Source organism: Rutilus rutilus, assembly GCF_951802725.1.
Source record: "Rutilus rutilus genome assembly, chromosome: 19".
Classification (NCBI taxonomy): Eukaryota; Metazoa; Chordata; class Actinopteri; order Cypriniformes; family Leuciscidae; genus Rutilus; species Rutilus rutilus.
Window position 1 is genome coordinate 1,751,572 of NC_140232.1, and position 16,707 is coordinate 1,768,278.

The 16,707-nt window shown below is 35.3% G+C and overlaps 2 protein-coding genes across 2 annotated transcripts in view; one reads left to right on the forward strand and one right to left on the reverse strand.

Moving 5' to 3' along the window:
- LOC311278748 (nuclear factor 7, ovary-like) overlaps positions 1–16,707 on the reverse strand; it is a 1,193,180-nt gene that overhangs the window by 893,898 nt on the left and 282,575 nt on the right. The window lies entirely within an intron of this gene.
- On the forward strand, positions 5,834–16,025 carry LOC311278764 (zinc-binding protein A33-like). The gene is made up of 6 exons (XM_084389791.1): positions 5,834–6,427; positions 8,080–8,175; positions 8,389–8,619; positions 8,697–8,719; positions 11,644–11,762; positions 14,752–16,025. The coding sequence occupies exons 1-6, from the start codon at positions 6,032–6,034 to the stop codon at positions 15,237–15,239; spliced, it is 1,353 nt and encodes a 450-aa protein (XP_084245917.1). The 5' UTR covers positions 5,834–6,031; the 3' UTR covers positions 15,240–16,025.

A 16,707-nucleotide genomic window follows, 5' to 3' on the forward strand; every position in this document is an offset into this window, starting at 1 on the left:
TGGCGGAAAATGAATCCCCAAAAACTCATGTATACATGGCACAATAATGATTTGTCTTTGCAGTCTCGATTAGATTTATGGTTAATATCAGAGGAGTTGACATCTTTGATAGACAACGTTACAATTGATCCTGCAGTTTTTACTGACCATAAATCTATTCACATTTTTATCATCATGAATGACAATAGAAAGAACTTGAGCAGAAGTGGATACTGGATTTGAAACAATTCTTTATTCCCAAGACTTTACATATTGTTCCCCTATACTTACACGTAAGTACTTTATAGGTACACTGTAATTACCGAAAGTTACACTGTACTTTCATTTTAATTACGCAGTACTTTCCGGGCTGTAATCTAAAGCGTTACCGTTAATTTAAGTAAGAATGAAGTTCAGAGTATTATCAAGAAGAGACTAAAGGAAAGGTGGCAAAAACAGTGGGATAAGGAGAAAAAAGGTCGGTGGTTCTATAGAATTCAAAGGAAAGTGGGAGAGATGAGAATTGCAGGGAAAAACAGGAGAGAAGAAATAGTAATATCAAGGGTGAGATTTGGACACACAAGATTAAATAGTACACTTTATAAAATGGGTAAACATGATACGGGAAGATGTGATTATTGTGGGCAAGAGGAAACATGTTTTAATGCATTGTCAGAAATATGAGAATGAAAGAAGGTTGTTAATTCATAATAAAAAAAAAAAAAAAAATGCAATTTATACCAAAGTATATTCTGCAAAATAACTTGAGAAATGAGTGTTATATTTTTATTCTTCAGTTTCTTGAGGAATCTGATTTGTGGGAGAGAATAAAAAAAAAAAAGAGAAGTCATCTTGATCCACACTCCATACCAGTTGGTGGCGGAAATACACCATTTTGTTGTTTGTCAACCGCCAATAAAATTCAAGAAGAAGAAGAAGAAGAAGAAGAAGAAGAAGAAGAAGAAGAAGAAGAAGCCCTGTGTTTAGTTCAGTCAGTTCTTGTATATTGTTGCATCATGGTGGTTGTTCTGTTCCTGAGTCTCAGTCCTGAGTTTGTGCTTGTATATGTGAAGTTTTGAGTTGATTTAATAAAAGACTACTGCACGTGGCTCCTGCTTCCTCCTCTGCTTCAACCAAGACGTAACAGTACCCGAGACATTTACCAAAGAGTTTGACAAGTTGTTATTTGATTTTGTTAAAAAAAGTATGATATATGATGCAATCCATATGATCAGGGTGGTTTGAATGTTGTGGATTTTACAACTTTGAACAGCACTTTTAAAATAAATTGGCTAAAATGCTTTATTAAAGATAATTGCTCTACGTGGAATATTTTCCCTAACCATTTAATTAATCAACTTGGTGGTATAAATCTTTTCCTTATGCAGTTTTGATATCAGCAAAATACCTCTTCGTTTATCTCATTTTCACAAGCAAGTCTTTTTGCCATGGTGTTTGGCTTTTAAACATAACTTCTCTCCTCACTCCTTCTTTATTTGGAATAATAAGTACATTACACACCAAAGAAAAACATTATTTTTAAGACTTTGGTTTGAGTCTGATATACTATTAGTTAGTCAGTTGTTAGTATTACTGAACTATGTCTGAAATGTAAGTGTCATATTTCTGTTAAAGAATATTGTATTGTCATGAATTCTATTTCTGCCAAAACTTTATCTCTATTCAGAAATCAGGGCTCTAGGGGTTACACTGCAAGTAAAGTCTCCGAACATTTGTTTTTAGATAAACTTGATTTAATTAATGATAAATGCAGTAACTGATTAGATCTCTTTTTGTCAGCATCTCTTCTCCTCCATCTACATTTGTTTGGGTTAATATGTTTCCCTCATTTGAGTGGGAATATTTTTGGGGAGATCTTAGTCGGTATTGAGTATCAGATAAAACCAAAGGAGTGTCTTTTAAAACTGCTCACAGAATATATCCTGTGAAAGACACTTTAGAGCGTTTTCATCTGGATATTGACTACAACTGCTGTTTCTGTAATTGTGAAAGAGAGTCTATTGTGCACTTCTTTTTTGAATGTCCCTGTTCTTCAGTCTTTTGGTATGAGATGTCTCAGTTTCTAGGTGGTAAAATGAACTGCAATCTAGTCTTAAATTTGTCATCTGTCTTACTTCATACAAATGAATTTGACTTTTCTAAATGAAAAATGTATATTATTGATTTGTTTCTATTATTAGGAAAATTTCATATTCATCAAACTAAATGGAGTAACTCAAAACCCAACTTTGCTCATTTAAAGCAGCCTTTAAAATGTATTTTGAATCTGTTAAGTTTTTAAAAAATCGAAAAGCCCAAAGATCTGTATCTCTGCTAAATGAATATATGTTTGTGATGCCCTTTATCTTTTGTTTGTTTCTTTTCTTTTTTTTCTTTTTCCACATTATTGTTGTTTCAAGTTATACTTACCAAATGTAAAAATGTGTAAAAGAAATGTCAAGAACTAATTCTGTTATTTTGAAAATTTCAAACAAAATTAATAAAAAATAATAAATAAAAGTGCGGTGATGTAAGCGTTTTCATACGTTTCAGTGTGAATGAGCAACTTTTGGAAAGCGTTTGAAAATGATAGTGTGGACGCGGAGCGTTTTTAGACGAAACCTCCATTTCCAAATCTATCCGGATTAGTGTAGACGTAGCCTAAAGTGACTGTTTTCTATTTTTTTCTCTATTTTAAAATGTAATTTATTCCTGTGATCTTTATTCCTGGATGTTCAGCATCATTACTCCAGTCTTCAGTGTCACATGATCCTTCACAAATCACTCTAATATGAGGATTTGATGATCAAGAAACATTTATTATTAGTTTCAATGTTGAAGACAGTTGTGGACATTTTTTTTATTTTAATTCTTTTGAACTTTCTATTCATCATAGCATCATGAAATAAAAATGTAAAAAACTGTTTTCAATATTGATAATAATCATAAATGTTTCTTGATCATCAAATCCTCATATTAGAGTGATTTGTGAAGGATCATGTGACACTGAAGACTGGAGTAATGATGCTGAACATCAGCTTTGATCACAGGAATAAATGACACTTTATTATATATTCACATAGAAAACAGATGATTTAAATTGTAATAATATTTCACAATATGACTGTTTTTGTTTGTATTTTTAATCAAATAAATGCAGCCTTGGTGAGCGGAAGATTCTTCTTTTAAAAACATTAAAAATCTTACCGATCTAAAACTTTTGACCGGTAGTGTACATATATATACAAAATTAAAATGATAAATAATTAAATATATATATATAATTATTTATCATTTAAATTTGATCATTATATATATCTACTGTTTTGTGCATGTATTCCCGGCTCCCGAATAGACGACGAAGCGAACATTAACTATGAGTGCGATAAAGCAAAACTTGCTTGAGGGAAAACTTATTACAGTTCCAGATGATGCAGGAAAAACTACATTCTGGAAGAATTATGATCTTGTCTTTTCAACCAATAAAGAGCCCACGGTTACGTACAGCGTAGAGCTTGCGAAGCTGTCTTGGCGTACGACAGCAGAAAGACCGGTTCATCTTCTCTACAGCGACACACTGATCGTGGATGCACTCGTCCAACTGCAGGCCTAGCCGCTAGTAACAACACACACTCATCTCTTTCACACTATTATCTCCAACAGCCAAGTCAGTACCAGCTTCTGTACAATCCAATGGAGCCGGAAAATGTGTGAGTTTTGCTGTCGGGATATTAGGTCGTTTCATACGGTTGCTGGAAGAGGTTTTATTAACCGAGCGCAAGACCTAATAAATCTGGGGTCTACATATGGGTCTCAGCGGAGAGTGTGTTACATGATCCCACAATCATCTCTCTGAGATCTAATGAAACCGCTGCCTCCAAAAGACAGGTGCTGGTCAACGAAATATCAGAAATTATGTCTGCACTCGTGAGATACGTCAAGCAAACGGGTATAATAAGCCAGTTATCAAAAACTGTCAGGCAAATGTCAGACACCAGGTTTAGCCCTGTGTTCCTTACCTTGGATTCAGTTAAGCAGGAGTACGCTGAGCTTCGTGGAAGACTTGAAAGCCGCAAAATTGACGAAATATCTATATATATTTTCTATGAGAAACGGACCTCGGTCTTTAAATATATAACTTTAATGGTCGGGTCGGGTTAAATGATTTCGGGTTCGGGCTTCAGTTGCAGATCTCTACAACAGATCCCAGTCACTGTTCTGGAGTGTGGAGTTTCCATCTTGCGGACTCACCTTTCCAGACACAACTTCATGCTTTTGGATTATCACTTCTTTTGGACTGTATATACACTGGTGGACACGAACACTGGGACGCTTCAACACCCAAGGATTCTCATGGGCTGTTTTAGGGTGCGATGGACTCTATGCTTTTAACAGCCTGAGTGTTCCTGGTTTTATTGTGTTGTTTCAAAGTCTCCTGTGAAGATTGTAAATACACCGTTCTTATCCACTTTAACCTCAGTTTGTGTCTCATTCTTTTAACACCCAATTCCTCACACAGTAAATCTGACCCCATTTTAACTTTTGTAACTCAACTTAATTGGCTGATCGTTAAAACGTGACTATATATCATGGGCTATTTGGCATTATTTCACACTGTATCCAGAGTTAGTTTGTAAGATGTATGTCTGGTTTTGACTACGTTTCCCATGGTTCTTTGTGTTACCCCTGGTTCACACAGGACGCCGAAGCGACGCGGAACGGAAAATCACGCGCGGTCCGGCGCCTGCCTGTTCACACGGTCTACAAGCGCTTCTGGTCAGTTGTTGTTTATTCAGAGCTATTTTTTTACATCATGGGTAAGTATAACCTCATAAAATGAATACACCATGTTTCTATAACCAAGAAGTTTGTAGCCTACACTTCTTGTATTAATACTTTTTGTTAATACTCGCGGTATTTTAATTTGAAAATTGCTTATATTTTGACAATTGACCGGATGTCTCGTGTTTCTTGGTGTGACTTCCGGCTCGCGAAAAAAATAGACCAGACTCCGAAACTGGCGCTTCACGGCGCGTCTGGTGTGAACGACACCATAGGTTAACATGGGCGCCGAAAGGAAGCTTCGGCGTCCGGTGTGAATGGGCCGTTACTCTACTCCATGACCTACTTTCCCTGATTGATTGATTGATTAGTTATTCTGTTTCAATTATCTCATTACTTTCCTTTGTTTCATCCATGCTTATATACCCTGAGTTCTGGCTTAGTCTCTGTCCGTCTTCATCTATGTATAGTGTGTGTGAAGTGTATTCTAGTATTATCTTATTGTATTATCTTAAGAAATGTCTTTATGCTAATAAAGTGAGTATATTTTTCATAATTAACAAGAAATACTAAATAAGTGTTAATAAAGGTGCTGACGAGTGATCCATGAGAGACAAACTTTTGTCTCATCTCCGTTTCTCCTGTTTATTCAGGACTTTTAATCTGTTGATCTGTTTGTTTCTCCAACACTGACAATCAGCAGATGAACAGAGGAGTGTTTATCACTGAAACTACAGCATGAGAAGAAATCATTATAAGAGAGAGGGAGCATGACAGACCCTGGAGAAACTCTGGGACCAATAAAGAAGAGCAATAAATAAAATACATATAAAGGTTTTGAGATATTTTTATTTTTTATATTTGGGTATTTTTATGTTTTTTTTGTGTTTTATCCAAGGCTTTATAACGTTATATCTTAATGTTTCAATGCAAGTTCAGTTCGAATAGGCTTAGATTTAGTTAATTTTACCTAAAGAAATCCTGATGTTGTTCTTTGACCTGTTTCAACACACCTTGATCAGAAGCTCCACCCTCTTACAACACTAACCAGGAAGAGACGGACTTGTTATTTCTCTTTTCTGCCATACTGACTTTATCTCGACAAAAGCAATAAAGAATCAGTGATCAGTGGAGTACGAAGGGAAAAACTTTACTGAAGAATTTGAGAAGTTTGTTTCTGATCTTTGTGATTCTCATGGTGATTCATTTTTTAATCCGTCGTTCAGAAAGTGAAAGTAAAGTTTAGATTGCTGGAGCTCAAACAGTGAAAATGGCTTCAGCAGCTGAAGATGATTATATTTGTCCTGTGTGTCATGAAATCTACAAGACTCCTGTTATTTTATCCTGTAGTCACAGTTTCTGTAAAGAGTGTCTTCAACAGTTCTGGAGAATCAAGGGATCTCAGGAGTGTCCTGTCTGCAGGAGAAGATCCTCAAGATCTGAGCCTCCATTTAATCTTGCATTAAGAAACTTTTGTGAGTCGTTCCTGAAGGAGAGAAATGAGAGGCGTTCATCAGGGTCTGAGGAGATCTGCAGTTTACACAGTGAGAAACTCAAACTCTTCTGTCTGGAGGACAAACAGCCTGTGTGTTTAGTGTGCAGAGATTCAACACAACATGACAATCATAAATTCAGACCCATCAGTGAAGTGGTTTCATCATATAAGGTAAGACAAATGTTTCTTGATTCACATGTAAAGAATCATAACGAGTCATAGTGTACCGGTCACCGGCTGGAGTGCCCTTGAGAGCCACCAGAGGGCACTCCACACCAGACTCTCATGTTCACTCACAGACTACATCTCCCATCATTCTCTGCCTGGACTCATCAGCACTCATTATCACAGTCACCTGTATCTCATTTGCTTGTTTAGTTAACCCTATATAAGCCTGGTTCACCCCATCACTCACTGCGAAGTTTAGTTTGTCACACTGCAATTCTGAGCATTCTCCCTGGTTTCATGTCTCTTGGTTTTTGAATTTCTTGCCCTGTTCCCTGGATTACTCTTTTGCCTCTGACCCCTGCCTGTTTAGTTTGTTTTTACGGACTGCCTGGCTGTGTATGACCTATTGCCTGTTAACTGGATTACGTGTCTGGATTGCCCCTTAATAAAAGCTGCATTTGGATCTCACCTTCGAGTCTCGGACCAGTTTCGTAACACATAAACACAGATTGTTCCGGTTACTAACGTAACCTTGGTCCTGATGAGCAAAGATCTGTGTGCGCAGAGTTCCTCCTTCGATTGGGCTAAAAGCAGTCAATCATTGAGGTAATTCAGGAGGTGAACTCCCATCTGTCTCAGGGGGAGAGGGCCGCATCCACGAATATCATAAAAGTGCGCAGAGCAAGAGACAGTCAGAATGGTAGGACTGTATTATTTTGGTAAGCCCCTTCGAACGTGAATTTGAGATTGTCGAGTTCACGCGCATAGGTTTAGTACCTATGATCACGCGCGTGAACTCGACAATCGACTACTATGGCCTTCCACCGAAAACAGGATGTAAACAAAGGTATGAGCGCTGGCTGAATTAACTTCATTTATTAATATCTCTAACATCTACTGCAGTCAGATCCACTCGTGTTCACTCGGAAGGAATCACTCACATTTTCTGTGCACTTCTAATGACACTTAAAGGATGTTAAGAGGCTAAAAAGCAGGCTTACTACTTGCCCCATTGAAGTCAATAGGGTGCAAATTTTAAAAAGAGGATAACACGGTGTAGGCAACACCGATTTTTGTCGTTGTTCTCTGTATTGACAGCACTCCAAATGTACAAAAAAATGAGCTCAATGTTAAAATTGACCGGAGTTCTCCTTTAAGAGGCTGATATAATAATAATTAAACAAATAATTTGTTACATTTATATAGTGTTTTTCTAGGTACTCAAAGCACTTTTTTTGCAAAAGGTATTTGTTTTTTATTTGAAGTGGCGCATTTTGTACAGGCACACAGACATGAACCAATCAGGCTTCAGTATTCAGTGTTGATCTGATTGGACAGCTGCAGTGATCAGGACTGGTTGTGTTTAGTCCAGCTGAACTACATTATAAATACAGTTTCATAGATCTGAGGAATTAGTAACTATGGGGGCAAATACATTTTCACGCCGGCCCAGTTGGTATTGGAGAACTTTTTTGTTTCAATAAATAACACTTTAATTTACAAACTGTACTTTGTGTTTACTCAGATTGCAATTTCTGAATCAATTTACACAAAAACAAAAGAAATCAGGATGGGGGCAAATACTCTTCACTGTAATCTGGAGTTTTATGTATTTTAATGTTTAATGTTTTTAATGTATTTTTGTCCAATTCTAGGAGGAGCTCAATACAGCACTGAAGTCCTTACAGGAGAAACTTAAACGCAATGAAAAAATGAAAGCAGAGTTTGAGAAAACAGTTCAACACATCAAGGTGAGGAAACAGAGACGAGAGTCATTTTCATTACAGCTGTTGGATCACTATATACAGTTATGATCTGATATAATGGATTCCAGTTTATTATTTCTGTAAATGACTAGCAGCAATCTGCTTCTGGATCCGTTTTATGTCGGGTATCCGAGTTTATCTTGATATTAATGATGTGTGTCGATTGAGATGATTGAAGTGAATGTGCTTTGATTTCAGTCTCAAGCTGAGCACACAGAGCGTCAGATTAAACAGCAGTTTGAGAAGCTTCATCAGTTTCTCAGAGATGAAGAAGAAGCTACAGTCACTGCACTGAGGGAGGAAGAGGAGCAGAAGAAGCAGAGGATGAAGGAGAAGCTGGAGGAGATGAACACACACATCTCAGCTCTTTCACACACAATCAAAGACATGGAGGAGATGATGAAAGCCAATGACGTCTGCTTTCTGAAGGTCTGATCTCAGATCATTGGTTGATTGATTGATGATTGATTGAGTTCTTGATGATAAATGGTGTGTTTGTTCTGCAGGAGTTTCCAGTCTCAATGGAAAGGTGAGTGATTTCATTTTTTTTCATTTCATTTTTTTTTTTATTCACAAAATACCAAAAGTATAATAATGCAGTCATTGGAACAAAATCAAATAGGTATAGTGAATGGGTCCCCCAAAGAAGCTAGAGAAGCTTATAGGTGGGGGCCCGTAATTTTACAAGAGAAAAGTGGTACGGTAAAGATACATGATCACCACCTGGTACCAGCAGATGACAACAGAGCACACACGAAAAACGCACAAGGACATACATACATTACATACACATACATTCATGCTCATACATCCCAGTGGTCCATGAGAAAGCAGTTATATATTAAATATAAGTTGATAAATAATAATTTTTTAGTTGTTTTTTAAAGTTGGAGATATAGGGCAACACCTTAATGTCATCATTGATCCCGTTCCAAATCTGGGGCCCCCTACATGCAACACTCATACTAGGGCGCAAATATCGACGATATTTACCATATAATAGTGATTTAGTTCTCGTTTGGTATGTGTGCTGGGGGCTGTAGATAGGAATAAGACTATTTAATCTAGAGTTCAGATTATTTACAGTTTGAAAGATAAGGCAAGCATTATGATATTTATTTAGCTCAACTACTCTTAGTAACTCAAATCGATAAAATAGATGGTATGAAGAAGAATTTATCTCTGACCAGGAAAGAGCCCGTATGGCTTTCTTTTGTAATGATATAAGTTTTTTAAGATGACTTGTGTAGGTGTTGCACCATATCACATTACAATAATTAAGATGTGGTTCAAACAAAGTTTTATACAACACAAGAAGAGCAGACAGAGGAAGAAAATGTCTGATCTTATAAAACAAGCCAACATACTTTGAAAGTTTGGTAACAAGATGATCAATATGACATTTAAAAGTAAGAGATTCATCAATGAGGACCCCCAGAAATTTAGTGGAAAACACTCTTTTTATCAATTGTTCATTTATTTTAATCAGACAGAGATCAGTGTTTTTAAAAAGAAAATTATTGGTTGATTTGAATACTATGTAATTAGTTTTGCTAATATTTAATGACAGTTTATTGCATTTAAACCAAGTGTCAACTTTAATTAGTTCTAAGTTTACTATATTTTGAAGAATAATTGGATTACTATGTGATGCAAACAAATTAGTATCGTCTGCAAAGATGATTTTATGGAATATTTTAGATGAATTTACAAAATCATTTATATATAAGATAAATAAGAGTGGCCCCAAGATAGAGCCCTGGGGGACCCCAACGGTTATAGGCTTACAGGAAGAGTTACAATCATTGACATAGACATACTGTTTTCTTCCGTATAGATAACTTCTGAACCATTCGAGTGCTAAACCTCTGATACCATAGTAATACAATTTGTGCAATAATATATCGAAATCAATGGTATCAAATGCTTTTGATAGGTCCAAAAAAATGCCAACACCACATTTTCCCTCTTCAATACAGTCATTAATTTGCTCAATAAGGTCAAGTATCGCCATACAAGTTGTACTCTTTTTTCTGAAACCGTATTGAGACGGAACTAAAATATCAAATTTGTCAAGATAGCCACTTAATCTATTATATACTACCTTCTCAAATACTTTAGAGAAAGTGGGTAGAATTGATATTGGCCGGTAGTTGTTCATATCATTTCGGTCGCCCGATTTATAAATTGGAATTATCTTAGCGATTTTTGTCATTTTAGGTACATTACCAGTAGATAAAGAAAGGTTAATACAATGGGCCATTGGCTCTACAATGATGTTCGCAATGGCCTTCATAATCTTGCTAGATATTCCATCTGCACCAGTAGAGTTTGAGCTCCTTAAGTCAAGAATGATCTTGAGGAGTTCAGTACTGTCTGTTGGTCTCATGAAAAATGAATGAATGTAATTTCCAGAGAGAAAATGCTTAAAGTTGACACTCTTCGGTTGACTTATATTTTTCGACAGATTTACACCCATTGAGGCAAAGTGATTATTAAAACTCAGTGCCAGATCATCTTTAGAATCAACCAGGTCAGGTAGAGCAGTCTGTTTATATCTCCTATTGAGAACTTCATTTAACACATTCCATGACCTCCTACTGTCCCCTTGTGAAGCTTTTAAAAGTTCTGTGTAATGATTTCTTTTAGCCTTTCTTATAATCTGTGTTAATTTATTTTTATAGGTAATATATTTATCTTTATTTAAGCTAGAAGGATTTTTTATATACAATTTATAAAGCCTACTTTTACATTTAATAGATTTCAAAATTCCCCTTGTAATCCAAGGGTTCTGGAGAGTAGTGCTGCATTTAACAGTATTCTCAGGGATTGTGTCCTTAATGGAATCTTGAATGATCTTTATCAGACTGTCATATGCAGCATCCGGAGTCCTGCTGTCATAGACAGAGGCCCACGACTTGACCTGTAAGTTAGCAGTTAAATGCTGTAAGGATCTCTCATTAATGATTTTATTTTTAATTTTAGTAAGTGGAGGAGAGACTAATTTTCCAGAACCAAAAAAAATTACAACGGGAAAATGATCAGTGATGTCAGACTGCACGATCCCAGTCACCAGCTTAGTATTTTGAATATTAGTAATGATATTGTCAATAATTGTCTTTGATGTAGATGTTACTCTGGTAAATCTATTTATGGTGGGGAAAAAAGAGGAGGAATGCAGTGTGTTCATGAAGTTATGTTTTGCCCCATCTTCATTAAAAATATCAATGTTATAATCCCCAAGAAGTATACAATCTTTTTTTTGATTAATCAGTTTATGTAGTAGATCCTCCAGTTTAGAAAAAAATGTGTTAAGAGCAGAGTCGGGTGGACGATAAAGTACACCGACAATAAATGTTTTATCATAATTGTTAATATGATCTGCTCCTGTCTCTGGTCTCTCTGGTTCTGACCCAAAGCCACTGCAGTTCTGACTCCTGAATGTTCTTCCAGAGTCCAGAGCTCACAGCCGGATCCACAGATGGCTTCTGGAGCTTTGATTCATGTGCCACGATACTTGGGCAACCTGCCGTTCAGAGTCTGGAAGAAGATGCAGGACATCGTCCAAAACAGTGAGTCTGACAGCAGGAGATCTGATCCGGACATGATGGATGGAGAGTTAGAGGCTCTTCATGACAGAGATAGATAGATAGATAGATAGATAGATAGATAGATAGATAGATAGATAGATAGATAGATAGATAGATTGATAATATTACACACTGTGTTATAAACTAACATGGTCATGTTTATATAGTAACAAGCTTTCGGGTGGAATAGTTTATAGAGTAAATAAATGAGCATGGAACTAAACCTGATCTTCTACACAGCGATAATAATAATGAGTTTATTCAAGTGTTCTATTAGTACACTTCTTTTCAACTAAAAATAAGACAGCATACTTTCAGTCTACATTTTATTACATTTTTATATACTTCTCAAAAATATTCTTTATGTACTTCTCAGAAATATTCTTAAAATGACACGTGTACTTGACTTATACTGAGAGAAAAGTCCAAGTATATTTGGCCTGTACTCAATCATTTGATCGAGATATACTTAAAAGTATAATTAAGTATTCAAAGTATACTTTGCTTGTAATTGTGTTAACTCTTTTGATCGAGTAGCCTTTTAAATATAAATAATATTGATTAAAAAATAAAAATATTATTTTTTTATTATATTTTTGATTATTTGATTTTGTTTATATTATTTTTTGAAAATATTGATTAAAATATTGATATAAAACAGATATGTTTCTAATTCTGTGTATCTGAATTTGTGTGTAGGCTAGTCCACTGGTGTACATAGGAATTTACTTTAATTCAACTTTACTCATTAACAGAATTTTCCAGCTGTCCATGTTTTCACTGGTATACGGTAGGGGGCGCTATGACACATCTTCTAGTACAGAATCTCCGGATCAAAACACAGGAGAAGAAGAAGCTGAAACAAGTGATAGAAGATTGCTCACCTAAATGTAAAATAATGTGATCATCAAACATTAAACAGCTTATAAATCAAAACTGCTTAATGTTTCCAAATGAAATAAAGCGTAACCCATGAGGAGAAAACGACTGAAGCTGTGGGGGTGTCGGACTCGATCTACTCCATCTGTGTTTGATCATCGTTCTGGATCTGATCAAGGCGTAGTCTTTGACAAAAATGTGATTTTCGCAACTTTTTTGTTTAAAATGTTGCCTTTCTTTATGAAACTCACCGACATTCAAGTGTTGATAAAGGATGCATGAAGCTAATAAAATGTTTTTAAAAGTAAAGTACAGTTAAAGGGATTTTTCAAGTATAAAAAATAACATTTGAATATAGTGGTATATAGGCCTACTGCCAGTGCAAAAATAATATATAAATAGTAAACTATAAGTATAATGTTAAGTTCACTTAAAGAAAACTTTGTAGTATAAAACTACTTAACTAGTAGTTTACTGAGAGTATACTACTTCAAAAAATTTGCTACAAGTATTAAAATAGTAAACTACTAGTATAACCATAAGTTCACTTGCAGTACAAATGAGAAACGTAATTATGAACTAGTTGTGCACTTAAAGTTTACTACTGTTACACTTATAGTACACTTAAACATATACTTTTATAAAAGTGGGCCAATTTAGTCCCAAGCGGTATTAAAATAATACACTTACAAGTTTACTACTAGTACATATTGACATTAGTATACTTACTGCATAATGCATACTTAAAAATATACTTGAACATTACTTAAGTATACTTCATAAAATTAACTTGAAGTATACTTCTTTTTTGTAAGAGTTAACATGTTGCTAACATGATGGTAGCACAATTAGCTTTTTTTTAACATGATGTTAATACAGTTGTCTTTTTGCTAACATAATTATCTTTTTGCAAGCATTCCTTTAACAAAATGCTAACAAGATTAGCATGCTGTTAACATAATGTTAACATGATTAGCATGTTGCTAGCATAGTGTTATCCTACAATTAGCATGTTACGAACAAGATGCTGACATGATTATCATGTTGTTAGCATGATATTAGCATGATTGTCATATTTTGTCAAACAAAATGGTGATGATTAACATGCTGCTACTGTGTTTTAGTAAGCAGTTTTGCTTCGCTATTCGCTATTAGCATGTAGCTATTCTGCTAGCATGTGTAGCATGATGGAAGTCCTGCTTGCTAGCATTAGTCAAAGGAGCAAACCACCATGTCTCTACGATGTTCTGGTGCAGAGATATAGGTCTTGCTGAACAGTTGCTAGGGTACTCTGTTTAGTTGCTAGGGAGTGGCTTGGCAGCTGCCAATGATGTTACTTCAAAGGCTGCTTGCCAGTATGAATGATATAAACCAACCGCAACTCCTCTATGACATTCAGATTAGAAGATAACCCTCTGTGGATTTGGGTTGCTAGGGTGCTCGACAATGGTTGCTAGGGCGTGGCTATGAAGTGTTGAAGGTGTTTAATGATTGGCTCAGCCCACCCTTATGTTTTTATGACACTTCTATCAAAAGATATTCCTCATGATCTCTTTGAATGGAAGTCTATGGGATTAGGTTGCTAGGGTGCTTTAAATGGTTGCTAGGGTGTTGTATAACAATAGTGATGCTTTGCCTTTTGGCACCACTAATAATAAATCATTTCTCAAGTCAACATAATAAGTCACACACAACAGACAGTCATAATAAACTAATTTAAAACAAAACACAGACTATAAGAGCAAATGAAGATGATCAGATGCTGAAGATCAGACACACACTTACAGTTCTTCATCTACAGCATAAATCTCAACAGATCTCATTGATTTATTGTTATTTAACTTTCCCAAAGTATCAGTTTCTCTTGATGGACACAAATGTCTGAATCTCATATTTAATGTTTGTAGTTGATGCCGTTAAACGCTGATGATAAAAACGAGTGTGAAACTAATAACAGCACTGACAGTGATCAGAGGAACATGTGTTTGATCAACAGGACGAGTGTCATAATTCATAATAATCTGTGTTGGGTTCACTCTTGATCATTATATGAAGATCAGAATAAAAGCATCTGTTGATTGTGTCTCATCAGCTCCTGTGATTCTGGATCCAAACACTGCGAGTCCAGGTCTCGTCCTGTCTGATGATCTGACCAGTGTGAGAAACAGCTGGAACAATCAAACTCTTCCTGATAATCCAGAGAGATTTAACTGGTATTCCTGTGTTCTGGGTTCAGAGGGTTTTAACTCAGGAACACACTGCTGGGATGTGGAGGTTAAAGAGAGTTCATGGTGGAGACTTGGAGTAACTACAGCATCAAACCAGAGGAAGGGAAGGGGTTTCTTCAACACTGATGTCTGGAGTGTGGTGTATAATCTGTTTTCAGGTTCTGGTTTTCTTGTTAATCAGAAGCTTGATCGTGTGAGAGTGAATCTGGACTATGACGGAGGAACGGTGTCGTTCTCTGATCCTGTAACTAACACACATCTACACACATTCACAACCACCTTCACTCACACACTCTTTCCAATCTTCTGTTGTTATCCCTCTCTGAGGATCTTACCGGTCAATAGTCAGTAAACGTCACTCCTGTAGATCTGGATCTTCCTGCTTTCATCATGTTTCCAATATTTAATCCATATCACATGAGTAAGAGTGCTGTTGATCTGAATATCAGTACGGTGGCTGTGATTGGGCCGTGATGATCACATGACTGATATCCAGCACTACAGCAACACTCAGATCAATAAACAAGAAGTTTTCATTTATATTCCACTTCACACAATTAGACCGATTAGAGACCGTTTCAGCATTCATGTTTTCAGGAGAATTGACATTTACCCCATTATTTCAGTCAATGTGTGTTTATTAATTTCTAACATTTTTGCATCATAATTATATATGATTATATATCATATTTTATTCTTGTATTACATCAAATCACTGAAGCAGTAAATTCTGCACATTCTCAGTGTTTGTTCAACATGAGACTAAATGAATAATTATTTCAGTTATAGAGGAGAAATGATCATTTGTTCATTGGAATAAATGGATGTAAAGGTTCTTGCTGATAATCTTGTGTTTTAAATAAATAAATAATATGTGATTATGTGATTTAATGCTCAGAGTGAAAGATGAAATGTTTGGGATGATAATTAGGGTTTAAGTCGTGGAAACAATACTTTACAGACGTAACATGTTTATTTGACCTTTCTTTCTGCCTTTATTGGAAACTCCTTCAGTCTTCCTTCGTTTGACAGACACACATCTGGAGTTTTGACGAGCGGCAGAGATTTTCAAGCCTCTGATTTCCTCGTCCATTTCAAACATGTTATTATATATTAATAAATTGTATACAAAAAACAATTTTTATTAACAAGTGTCATGATTTTCTGTACTTCATTATAAAGGTTATTTAGATCAATACTTGATCCAGCAATATTCAGAAACGGCTGCAGCTTTTAGGATATTTTTCTGTTTAACTTTCTTTAGATTATAAAAAACAGACAAAATTATAAAAATAAGGAAGAATGATGTTTGAGAGGTAACATGTTATTCTTACCAATAGTGATAAAATAATGTAATATACAATTTAATTATATGAATATTATGAACAGGATCAACTAATACAGCTTCTGTCATGTGACTCCATATTTATTTGCTTTAAAACCCTTTTTCTCGATTAAAAGTGTTTCCAAACTAGTTTTTCGCAGAATTTGAAGTTGAAAACAGTTTTGTACAATTTTTATTTTTTCAAAATTCTTTGATGAACAGAAAGTTCAAAAGAACAGCATTTATCTGAAATATAATATTTTCTAACATTATAAAAGTCTTTACTGTAACTTTTGATCAGTTTAACTCATGCTTGATGAATAAAAGTATTGATTTATTTGATTTCTTTCCCCCAAAAATAAAATTAAAATTCTTCCTGACCCCAAACTTTTGAAGGGTCGTGTTTAATGTTACAAAAGCTTTAGATTTCAGATAAATGCTGTTCTTTTGAACTTTCTATTCATCATAGCATCATGAAATAAAAATTCAACACTGA